The sequence below is a fragment of the Saimiri boliviensis genome, chromosome 4 (genome assembly GCF_048565385.1).
Source record: "Saimiri boliviensis isolate mSaiBol1 chromosome 4, mSaiBol1.pri, whole genome shotgun sequence".
In the NCBI taxonomy this organism is placed as follows: domain Eukaryota; kingdom Metazoa; phylum Chordata; class Mammalia; order Primates; family Cebidae; genus Saimiri; species Saimiri boliviensis.
Genome location: NC_133452.1, coordinates 34,266,743 through 34,286,038, shown reverse-complemented (window position 1 = coordinate 34,286,038; position 19,296 = coordinate 34,266,743). Strand labels below are relative to the sequence as shown.

Here is a 19,296-nt window from a genome sequence, read left to right as displayed (position 1 = left end):
CGTGATGGCTCATACCTGTAATCCCAGCATTCTGGGAGGCTGAGGTGGGAAAATCGCTTCAGCCCAGGAGTTTCAGACTAGCCTGAAAAATATAGTTAGACCTTGTCTCTACAAAAAAATTAGCTGGGCATGGTGGTACATGCCTGTTATCCCAGCTACTTGAAAGAGTGAGGTGGGAGGGTCGCTCGAGCCTAGGAAGTTAGAAGCTGCAGTGAGCTGAGATTACACCAATGCACTACAGCTTAAGTGACAGGGCAATACCTTGTCTCAAAAACAAATAAACTCTTGCAATAAGTAAATTTAGCAAAATCAATGGATACAATGCTAAAAAGTTTTAAATCAAATACATTTCTACATATATGTACCAGCAACAAATTAAAAAAAAAATTAAATGGCATTTAACAATACCATTAAGAAACATAAAATCCTAGGAATAAATCTAAGGAGAGATTCTGCTGAAATTTATATTATTGGGATATACTAAATAAGATACAAATAAATTTAAGTGCATGCCAAATTCAATGACTGAGAATCAATACTTTGTGAAAATGTCAAGTCTCTTTAGAGGGTTGTTATACTGTGAATAATCTCTTTAGATTCAACCAGTTTAGATCGAAATCACAGCTTGTAAGACAGGATGGGGGTAGGAAGGAAGAGAGAAAATTGAGAAGCTGCTTCTAAAATCCATATAGAAAGGCAGAATAAAGAACAGCCTAGGCAATGCAGATGAAGAAAGAAAACGCTAGAGTACAATACCACCTAGCAAGACCTATGTAGACATGCAGGTGTTGGTACAAACTGTCTAAGGTGAAAGAATAGAGACTACAAAAACTGATCCACATGTAACACAGTCACGTTATTTATGAGAAAAGTGACACTGAAACACAGAGGGAAAAAGACACTCTCTTCAGTAAATGGTACTGGATCAATTATAACATATATTCATAAGGGAAAAACATGATCTTGATCACTGCTTCCTATCATAAATAAGAACCAATTCCAGATGAACTGCATATCTAAATGTGAAAAGTAAAACTTTTAAAATAAAACTTTTAGAAAAACATCTTAGAACTTGGGAAAGATTTCTTAAATTACAGAGAGCACTTACCATCAAAGGAAAAAAAAAGGATAAACTGGAGTATACGAAAATTTGGTTTTCGAAAGACACCAATGAGAGAGAAATCATCAAACCAGAGTAGAAAGACATTTGCAATATATATATGTGTGTGTGTATTTACATCTGAGAATGGACTCATATTTAGGTATGTAAACTATCACTACAAATCAATTAGAAAAAGACAATTCTGTTTTTTAAAAAATGCATAGAAGACTTGAATATATTTAAAAATATCAAAATCCAAGTAGGTAATAAACATGAAGACACTCAACTTCACAAGTTATCATGGAAATAAAATTAAAACCAAAATGAACTATCCCTATACACTCCTCAAGAATGAGGAATTTAGTCACTCCTAAGAATGACTAAAACTTTAAAAAACAGTATCACATGTTGGTAAAGACGTGGAGTGACTGGAACTCTCAAACTCTGCTAGTGTCAACTGGCAAATCAACTTTCGAAAACTGGAAGTAATTATTAAAACAAAAAATATATATAATCTATGACATAGCAACTCTACAACTAAGAATATGCCCAAGATAAAGGTATGCATGTGCTTACCAAAATACATGACTGTAATGTGAATTACAGTTTTACTTAAAATTGCCTAAAACTAGAAACAACTCAAATGGCCTCAATAAAACAGGTAAATTAATTGTGGTGTATTCACACAATGGATATCTAAATATACAAAAATAGAACTAAGAATGAATAAGCTCTAGTGTAAATGTTACAAAAGTAAAACTGAGTAAAAAAAAGCCAGGAACAAAGAGCACAGTTTTTATCATTCTATTCATATTAAAGTAAAAAAAAATAAGCAAAAGTAAACTGTTAGATGTCAAGGTAGTGTTTACTCCTATAGGGCAACTAGGGAGAAGCTGATTTTTCTGGGTGTTAATCATGTCTGTTTCTTAATTTGGATAATGATTTTATAGGTATGTTCAGTTTGTGAAAAAACTTTAAAAACATATATATAATGAGTATACTGCTTAGTGCTATATATACATGTAAACTTTTTTTATATATGTAAACATGTTTATATAAACATACAAAACTAGTATACTGCTTAGTGCTTTTCTATGTATATATATTTAAAATCTAAAATCGACCATTTTGATACCAATTTTTGGCCAATCAAATGGAAACTGAAAGACTAAAAAAGGATGTACAAGTAGGTAAGAATATGTAAAGAAAAATATGAGAAAAGAAACAAAAAAAGGAGAAGACAGAAAGCAAGAAGGGAAACAGAAAGCTGAGAAAGGAAAGAGAAGTGGTATTAGGCTGAGGAATTGGAAAGATACCATGCTTGACAGAGGATGCAGACTTAGTATCAGAAATGTTTACTGGTTGTTGACCATTTATAGCCTTCAAGAACTGAGTCTTAACCATTTAGAGGATATAAACTCAGTGGTTTAAAGAAGAAATCCTCTATGCTACAATAGCAACTACAAAGTCACTATCATTTTAGAGTTGAATTTAAAGTATGTCAAGAATCAGAGAAGGCCAGGCATGGTGGCTCATGCCTGTATCCCAGCACTCTGGGAGGCAGAGGTGGATGGATCACTCGAGGTCAGGAGTTCAAGACCAGACTGGCCCAAATGGTGAAACTTCATCTCTACTAAAAATACAAAAATTAGCCAGGCGTGGTGGTCGCACCTGTAGTCACAGGTACTAGGGAGGTTGAGGCAGGAGAACTGCTTGAACCTGGGAGGTGGAGGTTGTAGTGAGCTGAGATTGTGGCAGGCACTGCACTCCAGCCTGGGAGACAGAGAAAGACTACATCTCAAAAAAAAAAAGACCAAAAACCAAAAAACAAACAAACAAACAAAAACAGAATCAGAGAAGACTCTAGTGATACAAACTCATCAGAGATCCATAGCTACAAAGATATGTGTGCTTTAATCTAGATGAATCCAAGAACAAGTGCCAAATATTCTATATTGAATTATTCTCAAGTATTCCCTTCAGCTTTAGTTTAGAATGACTAAAATTTCTAGAATCAAGTTATTTCTATCAAGGTATACAATTTTTCACTTAATTTGTATAACAAACCTGCTTTAGCCTTCTTCTTTGTTTTTTTTGGTTTGGGTTTTGAATTATCTTCCATGCTGTCTTTTGCATTTTGTTCCATTGAGCTTATTGCATCATCTTGATGAGAATCTGAAGTAACTGGTCTAACTGGAGACTCCTTCTTTTGTTCACCTTCAATTGTGTCACCAGAGATGGTCAATGTACTACAAATATAACCCAAGTATCAGCCGTTACAGATACATTATCATAAGAATTATTATTATTCATGATGCAACAGAGTGAACAGTAAATAAAAGCAAAGATAATCCTAAAATCACTATTATTTTCTCTTAGGAATACATATATTTTCTTATACACTAAAATGGTTAGCTGTCAAATAGGTATCATAGGTAATATTTTATACTTCATGAGGAGTTACGTGATTTAACTAAAATTGAGCTCTAAACCCCGGAGGAAAGGAAAATTGTATTAATATTTTATGAGCAATTGATCTCTCTTTACATAGGACTTATCAAAGCATGCCTACCTGCTGCCAAGTAAATGACGAATCAACAAATTTTTAAATTAACTTATTTCAAGGTATACAAAGTATTCTAGGTTCGTTCTGTCTTCAAGAGGCTTCACATGCACAACTTCTGATTTCTTTTTTATAAGACATGGTCTTACTCTGTCACCCAAGCTGGAGTGCAGTGGTATAATCATAGCTCACTGCAGCCTCAATCTCCTAGGCTCCAGCAATCCTCCTACCTCTGTCTCCCAAATAGCTGGGACTACAGGCACATGCCACCACGCATGACTAATTTTTGTGCTTTTTGTAGAGATGGAGTTTCACCAGGTTGCTCAAGCTGGAATTTCTAGGTAAAAACTAATTCCTTGTATTTTCCAGTGATTGGTGAGTCACTAAATTTTCAGAAGACTATTACTAAAATTAAAGTCTGTATCACATGAACTAGTAAATGGTAAAAAGTGGCAACGCAGATGCATACTGAGTTTAAAGAAAAATCAGCCTATTAAGATTTTAATTTATCAAGTAAAAAATATGCATTTAAATAATAAAAAATTAACTTCCAATATTTTTAGTCATCTTTCAAAACAAATGGGTTGAGGACAGTAAGAGTAGAGACATATTTCAAATTAGTCATTCCAGAAAGCTATTCTATTTGATCACATCACCAAACACTATTCTTTAAGAACAGCTATGCTTTGCATGCCACTGTCATGGGTTATTTAAAATTCATGAGCTAATCCTATTTCATATTGCCTATGGCTTACCAGTCTACTACAGAGAAAGTAGCTTTGAGAAAAAGGAAGATTTACAGTATATTGTGGTAGGCAGCCTTTAAGATGGACCTTACTGATCCCCACCTCTTCATATTCACATCTTTGTGTAATCTTCCTACTTTTGAGCGTGGGCTGAACTTAGTGATCTAATTTTAACAGACAGAATATGATAAAAGTAATGAATGCTACTTATGACATTAGGTTCCAAAAAGACTGTGACTTTTGTCTTGCTCTCACTGTCTCAGAGTTCTTGCTCTGGGAAGCAAGGGGCCATGTTGTGAGTAGACCACATGGAGAAGTCCACATGGCAAGGAACCTAGCCCAAAGCCAGGCCTACCAACAGCCACATGAATGAGCTTAGATCTGGATCCTCTAAGGCCTTCTAACAGCTATGTCACTGACAGATCCTTCCCAAGTCAACGTCTGAGGTGATTTCAGTCCTGGCTAACATCCTGATCGTAACCTGTGATTGACAGAGACACCCAGCAAAGTCACTCCCAGATTGCTAGTCCACAGAAACTGTGAGACATTAAAAGCTTGTTGTCCTAAGCTGCTAAATTCTGGGATAATCTTTTTTTTTTTTTTTTTTTGAGAAGGAGTCTTGCTCTGTCACCAGGCTGGAGTGCAGTGGTGCGATCTCGGCTCACTGCAACCTCTGACTCCTGGGTTCATGCAATTCTCCTGCCTCAGCCTCCTGAGTAGCTGGGAGTACATGTGCATGCCACCATGCCCAGCTAATTTTTGTATTGTTGGTAGATAATGTGGTTTCACCATGTTGGCCAGGATGGTCTCAGTCTCTTGACCTTGTGATCTGCCCACCTCATCCTCCCAAAGTGCTGGGATTACAGGAATAATCTTTTTAATGGAGCAACAGATAACTAATATATACTATTGTGTCCCTGCAGCAACCTGGTTTGCTGTATCTTTGTTACTACTGGTCACCTAGCTTTTGAAAAGAGGGGAATGATTTTTAGCTGAGGGCTTTAGGGGAAATTGATCCAGAATGCCAAGGGATAGTCACATATAGAATTTTCCCACATCAAGTTGTTTCTCTAAAGGAGAACTGCAGGGCGGAACAAAGTTAATTACAGCAGTTAAAAGGCATTTTTATTTTACTGTTTTCTCCAAGTAGAGAACATATAAATATGTATATGTTCATTTAAACTCACACGCTATATACAAGTACATACATATATAACCATCATATAGAGAAAAAGATTAGAATACCAAATTGCCAATGGTGATTATCTTTAAATAGTTTTTGTACAATGAGCTACTGTTATTTGTATAAGAAAAAAATCTATTGGCATTTGTAACTCAAAAAAGGGGAAGTAATGAGGTTTCTATTACTTCAAAAGCAGATGTAAGTGAGTAGTTCAGGGCAGAGACAAGGTTCTGGCTCAGCCTCTTACTAGTTCTGTACTTCAGTTTCCTCATCAGCAAAATAGGATGAGTATTACTTTTCCTCATAAAACTGTCATAAGAAATAAGTAAGTTAATTCTTGTAAAGCATCTAGTACACAGTAAGGTGTTATGTAAAAGTTAGCAGTTATTATCTTAGTGGCAGTATTTCCAAATAAAAGCCTAAGAATTTTCTTAGTTAAATCACAAATAATATTCAAAACCTGAAAGTAATAGAGTGTTTTTCTAAGAGAATATGTTATATTTGTCAATGTAAAAATACCTTGTTGCAGTTTTAGGAACTTTCTTTTTTTTCTTTTTCCCTTTTTCACTGCTCAATTTGTCTTCATGGAATAAAGTATCTGAGGGAAAGTCAGTCAACTGTTCTTTCAGTTTCTTTCTTATTTTCTTTTTAATCTCCTTTGCCATTTCTTCAGTTACATGGCATTGATATGCTTGCATCAGTTCTTCGTCCTCTTCTAAATCATTCTTTTCTCTTTCCTCATTTGTCTTCTCACTTTTTTGATGATCAACACCTGGTTGCGGCTTTCTGTGTGCTTTCTGGTATGCAGAATCAACCCTCTTCTCAGGAGTTTCTTGTTTCATGTCTTGTATAGCCAACTGGGGTACCATCTTTATCGCCTTTTTATTTGGCTTTCCTTGTTTGTCTTCCTCTACACTAACATCACCATTAGGATTTTCAGTTGCTGACTGTGTATTCCTCAACTTGTTTTTAGTGACTCTCATGTTCTTCAGGTTGTTAGTGTTAGTAGCACTTACATCATCACTTGCAGTTTCTTTAATATGGTGAAGATTGCTTCTAATAACATTAGGCTAGCAAAAGAAGACAGGATAACAAAGTTTCAGCTATGCATTGATTAGTTATATAAAGAAAAACCCACTAATTAATGTTAGACAACGTGGAATTATTGGGAGGATTGTTGTTGTTTTTTTGTTTGTTTGTTTTTTTAACCTGGACATAGTGATACTATTTTAGAGCATTTGATGAGTACTCTCACAAATTATGCTTCCAGAATTTGATTAGTAATCTCTGAATGTAACTTCAGATTAAATGAGTTAACTGACATGGAAAAAAAGTACTTAAAGGCCTTTAGGAAATGAATTAATTGCTCAAATCTCAAATGCTATTTTCCTCATACATATTTTCCCTGTGATCTACACTCTAATGTAATTAATAGATATTTAAGAAATTGCTGAAAGAGCCACGAAATGTGACATTTCATGTTACCCAATAGGAAATATACATGGGTCACTTATGTTGCTTCATAATTACACTCTAAAACCAAAAGTCTACAGCTCTAAGATCACCCTGCAGTTGATCACCCTAAGTATATCACTAAAAGGCTGCTAAATATTACCTAATAAGTTAAATCAAATGACAGACTAAGCACAATCTTGTATCTCTTTCCCCAATTAAAATTATTTAAAATGAGATATATTTTTAATAGAAAAAAATCAGTAAGAGTCAGTCAAGTAATATAAGGAGGAGGAGGGGATAAGCCAGAGGATGACCAATTGAGGAGCCGGGATGAACAGCTGTTTCCTACTTTCATTTGTGTTGACTTTCACCCATGAGATTAAGCAGCTGAGCACAGAGAGAAAGGGCAGTATGCTTCAGGTAGGTACAATTCCCATAAACTGCAGAGGCAGACCATGTTAATAACAACCAACAATCAAGAGAAAAGAGATTCTCAAACACAAAGATGACTTGAGAGCTGAAAATTAACAAACACTAAAGGAAGGTAGCACAATGAAGGAAAGCCATCAAATCAAATGCAGTAAATAAACGAACACCAAAGGAAAATAAGTATCATAAATAATAATTTAACATAAGTATAATTAAGAAATCCAAAAGCATACTGGACCAAGAAAACCCAACTGCTGATATTAAAATAAAATTCTGAATCATATATAAGTTTAACAGATGTACTGAAAAACAGAATGGACAAAAACCATTGCTGTGTATTCCTCAGTTTGTTTTTAATGACTCTCATGCTCTTGTTCAGGCCACAAGTGTTAGCAGTACTTACATCACCACTTGTAGTTTCTTTAATATAGTAAAGATTACTCCTAATAGTGCAAGGCCAAAAAAAAGAGACATAATAACAAAGTTTCGCCTAAGCATAGATTAGTTATATAAAGAAAAGCCCACTAATTAATGTTCGACAATGTGAACTTCTTGGGAAGATTATTTTTTTACCTGGATATAGTGATACTATTTTAGAGTATTTGATGAGTACTGTCATAATTTATGCATTCATAATTTCATTAATAATCTCTGAATGTAACTTCAGATTAACATTTTGGATTAACACTTTGGATTCATTTTGTAGCGCAGAATGTTACAGGTAATGTATGGCTGTTACATGTTAACATTTGATGTTACAAGATGAACCTAAAATCAAAATGAAAAAATGTGCCAGAAATGAATAAACTTACCAGTACATACTGGAGTTTGCTTTTTGAAACTCCTCATATTTTAAAAGTAGTTAGAAAGCATCCAATATATATGGAAAGGTGATTTTAAAAATGCTGAAAGAGCTAATATCCCAATACATATCTAAGATTTGACCATCTCTAAGACTCTTGTTCACCTAAAACATACTTCCAAATTCTATCTGTTCTTTGAGGGTAAATTATGATGCCATATCCTCCAAAAAAATCTTCACTAATCAAATCTAATAAAAATAACCTTTCCCTTTTTAAAAAACACATGTTCTGTTTTAGAAGCAATATTTAATTTAAAACAGAAGAAAGAAAGAGGAAGAAAGAAAGAGGGAAAGAAAGGAAAGAAAGAAAGAAGGAAAGAAAGAAAGAAAGAGGGGAAGAGACTCGGAATATATATATATATATATTTAAAAACCCATAAAACAAAAAAAAACCAAACCCCAAAGCTAGCAGAAGACAAGAAATAACCAAGATCAGAGCAGAAATGAAGGATATAGACATACAAAAAACTCTTCAAAAAATCAATGAGGCTGGGCATGGTGGCTCATGCCACTTGGGAGGCCAAGGCGGGCAGATCACTTGAGGTCAGGAGTTCGGTAACAGCCTGGCCAGTATGCTGAAAGCTCATCTCTACTGAAATGCAAAAATTAGCCAGGCATGATGGTGCATACCTGTAATCCCAGCTACTCAAGAGGCTGAGATACAAGAATTTCTTAAGAATCAAATAGACACAATAAAAATGATAAAGGAGGTATCCCCACTGACCCCACAGAAATGCAGATACCCATCAGGAATACTATAAAAACCTCTATGCAAATAAACTAGAAAATCTAGAAGAAAGATAAATTCCTGGACACATACACCCTCCCAAGACTGAACTAGAAAGAAGTTGAATCCTTGAATAAACTAATCACAAGTTCTGAAATTGAGGCAGTAATAAATAGCCTACAAAAAAAAAAAAAAAAAAAAGCCCGGGACCAGATGGATTTACAGCTGAACTCTACCAGAGGTTCAAAACAGAGCTAGTAATATTTCTACTGAAACTATTCCAAACAATTGAAAAGGAGGGACTTCTTCCTAACTCATTTTATGAGGCCAGCATTATCCTGATATCAAAACCTGGCAGAGACACAACAAAGAAAGAAAAGTCCAGGCCAATACCCCTGCTGAACACTGATGCAAAAATCTTCAATAAAATACTGGCAACCAAATTGAGCAGCACATCAAAAAGCTTATCCACCACCATCAAGTCGGCTTCATCCCCAGGATGCAAGGCTGGTTCAACATATGCAAATCAATAAACATCATTCATCATATAAACCGAATTAAGGACAAAAACTACATTATTATCTCAATAGACACAGGAAAGGCCTTCGATAAAATTCAACATTGCTTCACGTTAAAAACTCTCAATAAAGAAGGTACTGATGGAACATACTTCAAAATAAGAACCATTGATGACAAACCCACAGCCATACCGTCCAAAGTAATTTATAGGTTCAATGCTATTCTTATTAAACTACCACTGACATTCTTCACAGAATTAGAAAAAACTACTTTAAAATTCACATGGAACCATAAAAAAGAGCTTGTATAGCCAAGAAAAACCCAAGAAAAAGAACAAAGCTGGAGGCATCACACTACCTGACTTCAAACCATACTAGAGCAAACAAAACAGCATGGTACAGGTAAAAAAAAAAAAAAAAAAAAAACAGAAAACAGACATATAGACCAATGGAACAGAAATACGATCTCAGAAATGAGACTACACATCAACCATCTTATATCTGACAAACCTGACAAAAACATGCAATAGGGAAAGGATTCCCTATTTAATAAATGATGCTAGGAAAACTGGTTAGCCATATGCAGAAAATCGAAACTGGACCCCTTCTTTATGCTTTATATAAAAATTAACTCGAGACAAATTAAACACTTAAATGTAAAACCCAAAACTATAAAAACCCTAGAGGAAAATCTAGGCAATACCATTCAGGACATAGGCACAGGTAAAGATTTCATGACAAAAATGTCAACAGCAATTGCAATAAAAGCAACAATTGGCATTTATGTGGCCAACAAACATATGAAAATGATCATTAGAGAAATGCAAATCAAAACCCCAATGAGATATCATCTCACACCAGTCAGAACAGCCATTATTGAAAAATCAAGAAACAACAGATGCTGGTGAGGCTGTGGAGAAACAGGAATGCTTTTACACTCTTGGTGGGAATGTAAATTAGTTCAACCATTGTCGAAGACACTGTGGCAATTCCTCAGAGATCTAGAACCAGGAATCCCATTTGACCCAGGAATCGCATTACTGGGTATATACCCAAAGGAATATAAATCATTCTATTGTAAAAGTACATGAATGCGGATGTTCACTGCAGCACTATTAACAATAACAAAGACATGGAATCAACCCATGCCCACTGATGATAAACTGGATAAAGAAAATGTGGCATATATACACAAGAAATACTAGGCAGCCATAAAAAGTAACAAGATCATGTCCTTTGCAGGGACATGGATGACACTGGAAGCCATCATCCTCAGCAAACTCACTTAGGAATAGAAAACCGAACACTGCATGTTCTCACTTATAAGTGGGAGCTGAACAGTGAGAACACATGGACACAGGGAGAGGAAAAACAAATACTGGGGCCTGTCAGGGAGGTCAGGGGAGGGATAGCATCAGTATAAACAGCTAATCGATGGGGCTTAATACCTAGGTGATGGATTGATAGGTGCAGCAAACCACCATGGCACACATTTAGCTATGTAACGAACTTGCAAGTCCTGCATACGAACCCCAGAACTTAAAATAAAATATTTTAAAATTGCTATTTTTTTCAGAATCTTCTTTTTGTTTTCTTTGTATGAATTTATTCATACCTCAAAACCTTGAATTTCCATTATGTTAAAATGGGGCACATGCAAATTTTTCTTTCTACTTTTTCAGCGAGTACCAATAATGTAGCACCAATATATATAAATTGTGAGGATACTCCTGAAGAAAATAATTAGCAAAAGAGCTAACCAAGAATTACAAATATAAGAAATATTTATGGTCTCAAGGAAAAAATTTTTAAATTGAAACTCCAGGCAAGCTAATAGGAAAAGGTTCAGTTTTCGGTTTATTTACTATTGATCTGTCAGCCCTTCTACTAACAACATTAATTTTATGACTTCATATTTATTATTATTATTATTATTATTTTTTGAGACGGAGTTTCGCTCTTGTTACCCAGGCTGGATCTCGGCTCACCGCAACCTCCGCCTACTGGGTTCAGGCAATTCTCCTGCCTCAGCCTCCTGAGTAGCTCGGATTACAGGCACGCGCCACCATGCCCAGCTAATTTTTGTATTTTTAGTAGAGACGGGGTTTCACCATGTTGACCAGGATGGTCTTGATCTCTTGACCTCGTGATCCACCCGTCTCGGCCTCCCAAAGTGCTGGGATTACAGGCTTGAGCCACCACACCCGGCCTCATATTTATTATTAATTTCTCTTTTCCTTTCTGTTTTTTAAACATTGCAGTGATTAAAGTTCCCATCTCTACATTTCAAATGTAGATGTTGGCATTTCTACATTTCAAAGGATTATATTGACACTTTTATTACTTTTTAAATGGGCTTTTTGTGGTTTTGATTTCCTTTGCCCCTCTAACAGCTTTATGGGATAAATTCCATAGTTTGTAAATTATAAACTTTTATTAACTTCTAGTTGTACTGTACTAGCATTTAAATAAAGAGTCTGCTTTGTGGAATTTAACAGTTTCATGGATCAAATTATGTTTGAATTCTGAAACGTCCCAAATACATTTGTTCATCTTCCTATTATATCTTTGCCTATCTTTTACCTCTTTAAACCATTCAAGTTTTTTTGCTTTGGTTTGTCTGCTATTAAAATCAGCTTTATTAAGCTACAGCTTATATACAATAAAACTCACCAATTTTAAGTGCATAATTAAATGTACTTTGGCAAAGGTATACAGCCATGTGACCACAACGATAATCATGACATTAATCATTTCCATCATTCTACATGTCCTTTTACAGAGTCAACGCCTTCCCTTCATCACCTACCAACTCAACCACTGATCTGGTATCACAATAGCTTTGCCTTGTCTAGACTTTCACAAAAATGAAATTATACCATCCATAGCCTTTTGTATCTGGTTTCCTTCATTCAGCACAAAGCTTTTTGAATTCATCCACGTTGCTGTATTTATAGCAGTTGATTCCTTTTTTGTGGAATAGTATTCCATTGTACAGTTATATGTTATATTTTGTTTCTCCATATACCAATTAATAGACATAAATTATTTCCAGTTTTGTGCTAGTATTAGGTATGTTTTCACTTCTCTTACGTAAATACCCACAAGTGGAACTGGTGTGCTATATGGTAAGGAGAGATTTAACTTATTAAATAATTGCCAAACAGCTTTTCAAACTGGCTGTACTATTTTGTATTTCTATCAGCAATTTCTAAGAGTTCCAGTTACTTGATATCCTTGTCTGCAGTTAATACTGTCAATTTTTGTTTTGCAGCTCTTGTAATAGGTGTGCAATGGTAACTCAGAATTGTTTTAAACTGCTTTTTCCTAATTACTATGACAACAAGAATCTTTACATGTCTTTATTTGCTATCTATAGCTTTTCTTTGGTTAAGCGTCCAAATCTTTTGCTCATTTTTATTAGGTTGTTTGTTTTCATATCAGCGAGCTGTAAGTGCTCTTAAAATATTCTAGATACATCTTATCAGATAGTGCTTTAAGAGTACATTATTCAAACCTATAGTTATAAAACATTTTCATTTTCATAGCAATGTTTTCAATGTTCACAAAGTCCAATTTAGCCCTTTTTTCTTTTATGGTTCATGCTTTTGTATCCTGAGAAATCTTTGCTTAACCCAAGGTTACAAAGGTTTTACCCCATGTTTCTCTTATAAGGTACACAGTTTTAGCTATTATATATGTCCTTGATATACTTCTTGCTAATTTCTAAACACAACATGGTCCCATGTTCATTATATGTGAATATCTGATTGTTCCAGGACCATTTGTTGAAAAGATTATCCTTTCCTTTAGTGAATTACCTTGACAACTTTGTCAAGAGTCAATTGAACATATATATTTGAATCTATTTTCATACCCTATTCTGCTCCACTGCTTTATGTGCCTGTCTTTATGACAATACCAGACTGTCTTGATTACTATGGCTTTATAATGAGTTTTGAATCAGAAAGCATAATTTCAACTTTGTTCTTCTTTTTCAAAATTGTTTTGGCTATTCTAGGTCTATTATTTACATTTCCGAATTTTTTTGACTACCTGTTACATTAATTTCTGAAAGAGGATACTGACATATCTAACTGCAGCTGCTGATTTGTCTATTTCTCATTTAAATTTTCAAGAGAAAAAGTCTCCTGGCATATTGATTAGAATAGAATTAAATCAACAGATATTGGTCAGAGAATGGACATTTGACAGTGTTGATTCTTCTGATCCATTAACATGAACATCTATTTATGTAGGCCTTTATTTTCAGCACTTTGAGCAGTTCAGTGTACAAGTCTTGCACATTTTTGACAAATTTATCCCTGAATGCAATATTTATTTTTTGCTGTTATAAATTATTAAAACATTTAATTTCAAATGATTCATTACTGGCATAGAAACACAATTGGTTTTTACACATTAACCACATACTCTGCTAAACTCCTTAATACAGACGGTCCCTGAATCACAATGGTTCTATTTATGATGGTTCAATTTATGATTTTTATTTTATGATGGTACAAAAACAACACACATCCAGTAGAAGGCATACTTCCAAGATCATACAACCATTCTGTTATTCACTTTCAGGACAATATTTAATAAATTATGTGAGATATTCAACACATTATACAAAATAGGCTTAGTATTAATTTTGCACAGCTGTAGGATAATGTAAATGTTCTGAGCATACTTAAGGTAGACTGTGCCAAGCTATGACGCTTGGTTGGTTAGGTGTATTAAATATATTTTCAACTTATGATACTTTCAATTTACAAAGGACATAATCCCATCATAAGAAGAATCTGTAACTCTAGCAGCACTTTTTAAAGATTTTTGGAGATACTGACATAGACAATTATGTCATCTGTGAATACATAGTTTACTTCTTCCTTCACAATCTACATGCCTTTAAAACCTGCATTATGGCATTTACCAAGGTCTCCAATAGAATTGTGAATACAGTAACTGACACATGCTCAATTTTAGAGCAAAAGCATTCAGTTTTGTGCCATTAAGCATGATGCTAGCTGTGGATTTTTTAGATGCCCTTTATTAGGTGGAGGAAGTTAATATCTATTGTTTTGTTTTTTAGACTAGTCAAATGCAGTACTGACAGTACAAGTAGAACAAGGAGTTCAATGTGTAACTGACTGTGAACAATCCACTAAGATAACTTATTACCTTAAGACAAGTCCCATCTATTGTTGGTTTAAGAGTTATCAGGAACGGGTAATAAATGTCATCAAGTCTTTTTTCTCCATTTATTGAGATGATCAAATGGTTTTCGAATTCAATCTTTGGATATGGTGAATTAAACTGAATGCTTTTTCTAAAGCTGAACTCACAGTATTTTCCTGACATAAACTCCACCTAGACATGGTGTATTATCCTTTGATTTTCTAATATCTTGTTGAAGACGTTTGCCATCTATTTTCAAAAGGGATTTTTGACTGTATTTTTCTTGCAATCTTCGTCTGGTTTGGGCAGCAGTGTAATTAGTGCCCACAAAAAGAAGTGGACAAGGATCCCCTCTTATTTTGTAGTCTGGGAGAGTTTGTATAGAACTGGCATTATTTTTTCATCAAATGTTTGGGAAAAGTTACTAATGAAGTCACCTGGGAGCACTTTTGACAAGATTTTTAACTACAGATTCCATTTTTAAAAAAGATATATAATGTTTAAGTTATCATCTCGAGTCAGCTTCAGTAGTTTGTGCCCTTCATGTAAATTTATACATTTCATCTAAACAGCTAAATTTATTGTCGTAAACTTACTCATAATACTCTCATTATCCTTTTAAAGTCTGTAGCTTCTACAGTGAATACCCTCTTACAATCCTGATACTGGCAATTTGAGTCTTCTTTCCTTGTTTCCTGATCAGCCTGGTTACAAATAGTACAGAAGAGTTAATTCATGGGCCTGGGTTGCTAAAAATTTGCAAATCCGAAGACAGACCTGTTTTTAGGACCAGTCCTTGAAATGCTGTGCTTGACAAGTATTTCTAAATGCCTGACACCTTGGGACACACTGTAAGTTTCACCAGAAAGCTTATATTAGCAATGTGATTTATGGTGAACAAGAGTTTTTGCTTTGGGGGTTTGGAGTCTGAGCAGCCGAGGTCAGTCACACAGGCAGTGAAGGCACTGCCTCTACATAAAACCCACATAGCCCTCTACACAAAATCATGAACATCAACACTTGGGTGAGCTTCCCTGGATGGCAACAATTTATACATTTTGCAACATTGTTGGTGGAATTAAGTGAGTCCCCTGCAACTCTACTAGGAGGGTGCACCTGAAAGCTTGCACCTGGTTTCTCCTGGGCTGTGTCTGGTTTCTCCTGGGCTGTGTCCCATGCCCCTTTTCCCTTTGCTGATTTTAATCTGTATCCTTTTGCTATAATAAATAGTGTGTGTTTAACAGCTTTTGAGTCCTGTTAGTCTCTCTACTGAATTATCAAGCCTCGGAGTGGTCATGGAAACCCCAACACATATAATCAATTTTATTCTCTTTTGAAAAAACTGCATTTGGATTTACTGAGATTTTCTATTTCACTGTTTTATCCTCTTCTTATTTCTATCCTGTGTTTATTTTGTCTAATTTGTTCTTCATACTTTTTTAAGGCAAAAGCTTCAACGATGGATATCAGACCAGTCCTCATTTTTAATATAATGCTACAAGTTTCCTCCTAAGTAATGCTTCAGCAGCATTCCATAATTTTTAGTTACTTCAAAATATTTCCTAATTTATTTTGTGTTTTCTTCTTCAATATATTGATCTGGTCTTTATATATAAAATAAAGCTATGTAGACTTGTTTTATGGGCCAGAATGATATCTGTCTTGGTGAATATTCCATATGCACTAGAAAACAATGAGTACTCTATGATTGTTGGGTACAATGTTCTCATAAAACACAAATCAAATTTGTTGATGTTATTGAAATCTACATTCTTATTGACTTTTTTGACTACTTGTTATATTAATTTCTGGGAGAGGATACTAACATATCTAACTGTAATTGATGATTTTTCTATTTCTCATTTCATTTCTATAAGTTTTTGTTTGGCATATTTTGAAGTTTTGTTATGAGATTCATACACATTCAGTTTTATCCTTGACACTGACACCTTTATCATTAAAAATGATTCCTTTTTACCCTTGACAATATTCTTTATTCTAAAATATACTTTCGCTGATATCAATGTAACAACTCCAGCTTTCCTTTTACTAGTGTCAACGTGGTCTAGAAGTAAGGCATGGAGTCAAAGGAGATTTTGGAACTTTAAAATTTAATGACTGCCCTGCTGGGCTCTTAACTTGCATGGGGCCTGTAGCCACTTTGTTTTGGTCAATTTCTCACTTTTGGAATGGCAGCATTTACCCAATACCTGTCCCCCCATTGTATCTTGGAAGTAACTAACTTGATTTTTATTTCACACGTTCATAGATGGAAGAGACTTGCCTTTTGTCAGATGAGATTTTGGACTGTGGACTTTTTGGGTTAATGCTGAAATGAGTTAAGACTTGGGGAACTGTTGAGAAAGTATGACTGTGTTTTGAAATGTAAGAAGGACATGAGATTTGGGACAGGTCAGGGGTGGAGTAATATGGTTTGGCTCTGTGTTTCTACCCAAATCTCATGTTGCATTACCCCACATGTTGAAAGAGGGACTTGGTGGGAGGTGACTGAATCATGGGGGCAGACTTCCTCCTTGCTGTTCTCGTGAGTTCTCCTGAGATCTTGTTGTTTGAAAGTGTGTAGCACTTCTCCCTTTGCTTGTTCTCTCTCCAACTCTGGTCATGTGAAACTGCCTGCTTCCCCTTCCACCATGATTGTAGTGTCCAGAGGCCTCCCCAGCCATGCCCCCCATACAGCCTGCTGAACTGCAAGGTGACTAAACCTATTTTCTTCATAAATTACCCATTCTCAGTTAGCTCTTTATAGCAGTGTGAGAGCAAACTAATATAATTTCCTATCATTAAATAATGCCACTTCACATATATTTTAAGAAATTCAGCCAGGCATGGTGGCTCATGCCTGTAATTGCAGCACTTTGGGAGCCCAAGGCAGGAAGATCGCATGGACCCAGAAGTTCGAGACCAGCCTGGGCAACATACTGAGACCCTGTCTCTACAGAAAAAAACAAAAATTAGCTGGATATGGTGGTATGCACCTATAGTCCTAGTTACTGAGGGTGTAGAGGTGGGAGGACTGCTTGAGCCCAGGAGGTCAGGGCTGCAGTGAGCTGTGATCTCATCATTGCACTCCAGCCTGGGTGACAAAGTGAGATCCTTTTTTTTTAAAAAAATTTTATTAAAAAAAAATATGGAATGCTTCACGAATTTGCGTGTCATCCTTGCACAGGGGCCATGCTAATCTTCTCTGTATCTTTCCAATTTTAGTATATGTGCTGCCAAAGCAAGCACGAGATCTTGTCTTAAAAAAGAAAAAGAAGACAGACACTTCCAGAAGTATATTTCTATTTATTTCCTCCCATACTTTGTGCTATGTTAGTTTTATGGTTTGAACATTTGTCTTCTCAAAAACTCATGTTGAAATTTAGTCCTTAATTTGGCAGTGTTGAGAGTTGGGGCTTTTAGGTGGTGATTGAGTCATAAGGACTTTGCCCTCATGAATGGATTAATCCATCAATGGGGCTCCTTGCAAAAATGAAGGTGAAATAAAAACTTTCTGAGGACAGAGAATTTTAGGTTGACAATTTTTTTTCATTACTTTAAAATGTTGCTCCATTGTCTTTTAGCAGAAGTCTGCTGTCATGCTCCTATACAAAATGTCTATTTTCTCTTGCAGCTTTAAAGATTTTCAATTTATCCTTCATTTTCAGCAATTGTGGTATGATGTACATTGGCATGATTTTGTTCATCTTTCTTTGTTTATGACCTTCGTTTATGAACTTCTCTGATCTGTGGGTGTATTGTTTCCACACAATCTACAAAGTTTTAGTCATTATTTCTTCCAATGTATTCTGTCCCCACTCCTTAGATTTCAAGTACACCTAAGTTGAAAAACAGCCAATTTTAAGTTACCAATAGTTTAACAACCAGTTTACGAAATTCCCTAATATTTAACAACCAGCTCTTATAAACCTGGACAGGCCATGCCAGCCCACCACTGGTTTTTTGTGTTTGATTTGAATAATTTATATTGTTATTTCTTCACATTTATTGATCATTTTAATGCATTGTCCAATATGCTAATTGCATCCAGTCTATTTATAATTTTGAATACTATTTTTTTAACTGCAGAAGTATGATTTGGTTTTTGAAAACATGTTCTATTTCTTTCTTTTACATCTTTTTTATATTTTCCTATTCCTCTCCTAGAGTCTGTTTCTATTGATTGACTTGTATTCTGGTAACGGGTTTGATTATCTTTCTTTTTTAAATGCCTGGTAGATCTGACTGAGTATCTAACATGATAAATTTTGTATTGTTGGTGGGTGGATTTTATTTGGAATCCTTTAAATATTGCTAGGCTTTGGTCTGGGATACAGTTAAATTACTTCAACCAGTATATCCATTTAAGGCTTTTTTTTTTTTTTTTTTTTTTGAGGAGTCTCACTCTGCCACCCAGGCTGGAGTGCAGTGGTATGATCTTGGCTCACTGAAGTCTGTGCCTCCTGGGTTCAAGCAATTATCCTGCCTCAGCCTCCAAAGTAGCTGGAACTACAGGTGCCGACAACC

At 35.2% G+C, this 19,296-nt stretch overlaps 1 protein-coding gene and 1 non-coding gene across 18 annotated transcripts in view; both read right to left on the bottom strand.

The window, feature by feature from the left end:
* Nucleotides 1–19,296, bottom strand: part of AHI1 (Abelson helper integration site 1) — a 226,017-nt gene that overhangs the window by 193,081 nt on the left and 13,640 nt on the right. For all 17 annotated transcript variants that reach the window (XR_012517180.1, XR_012517181.1, XM_074397418.1 and 14 more), the window contains 2 exons: nucleotides 6,114–6,664; nucleotides 3,170–3,351 (listed from right to left, as the gene is read on the bottom strand). Coding sequence is in view for 15 of the 17 variants with exons in the window: in XM_074397418.1 (XP_074253519.1) it covers nucleotides 3,170–3,351; nucleotides 6,114–6,664 (733 nt within the window). In the remaining 2 variants the exon portion in view is untranslated. The remainder of the gene's footprint in view (nucleotides 1–3,169; nucleotides 3,352–6,113; nucleotides 6,665–19,296) is intronic.
* LOC120363379 (U6 spliceosomal RNA) lies at nucleotides 17,912–18,018 on the bottom strand. The gene has a single exon (XR_005578936.1). It is a non-coding gene; the product is annotated as a U6 spliceosomal RNA (small nuclear RNA).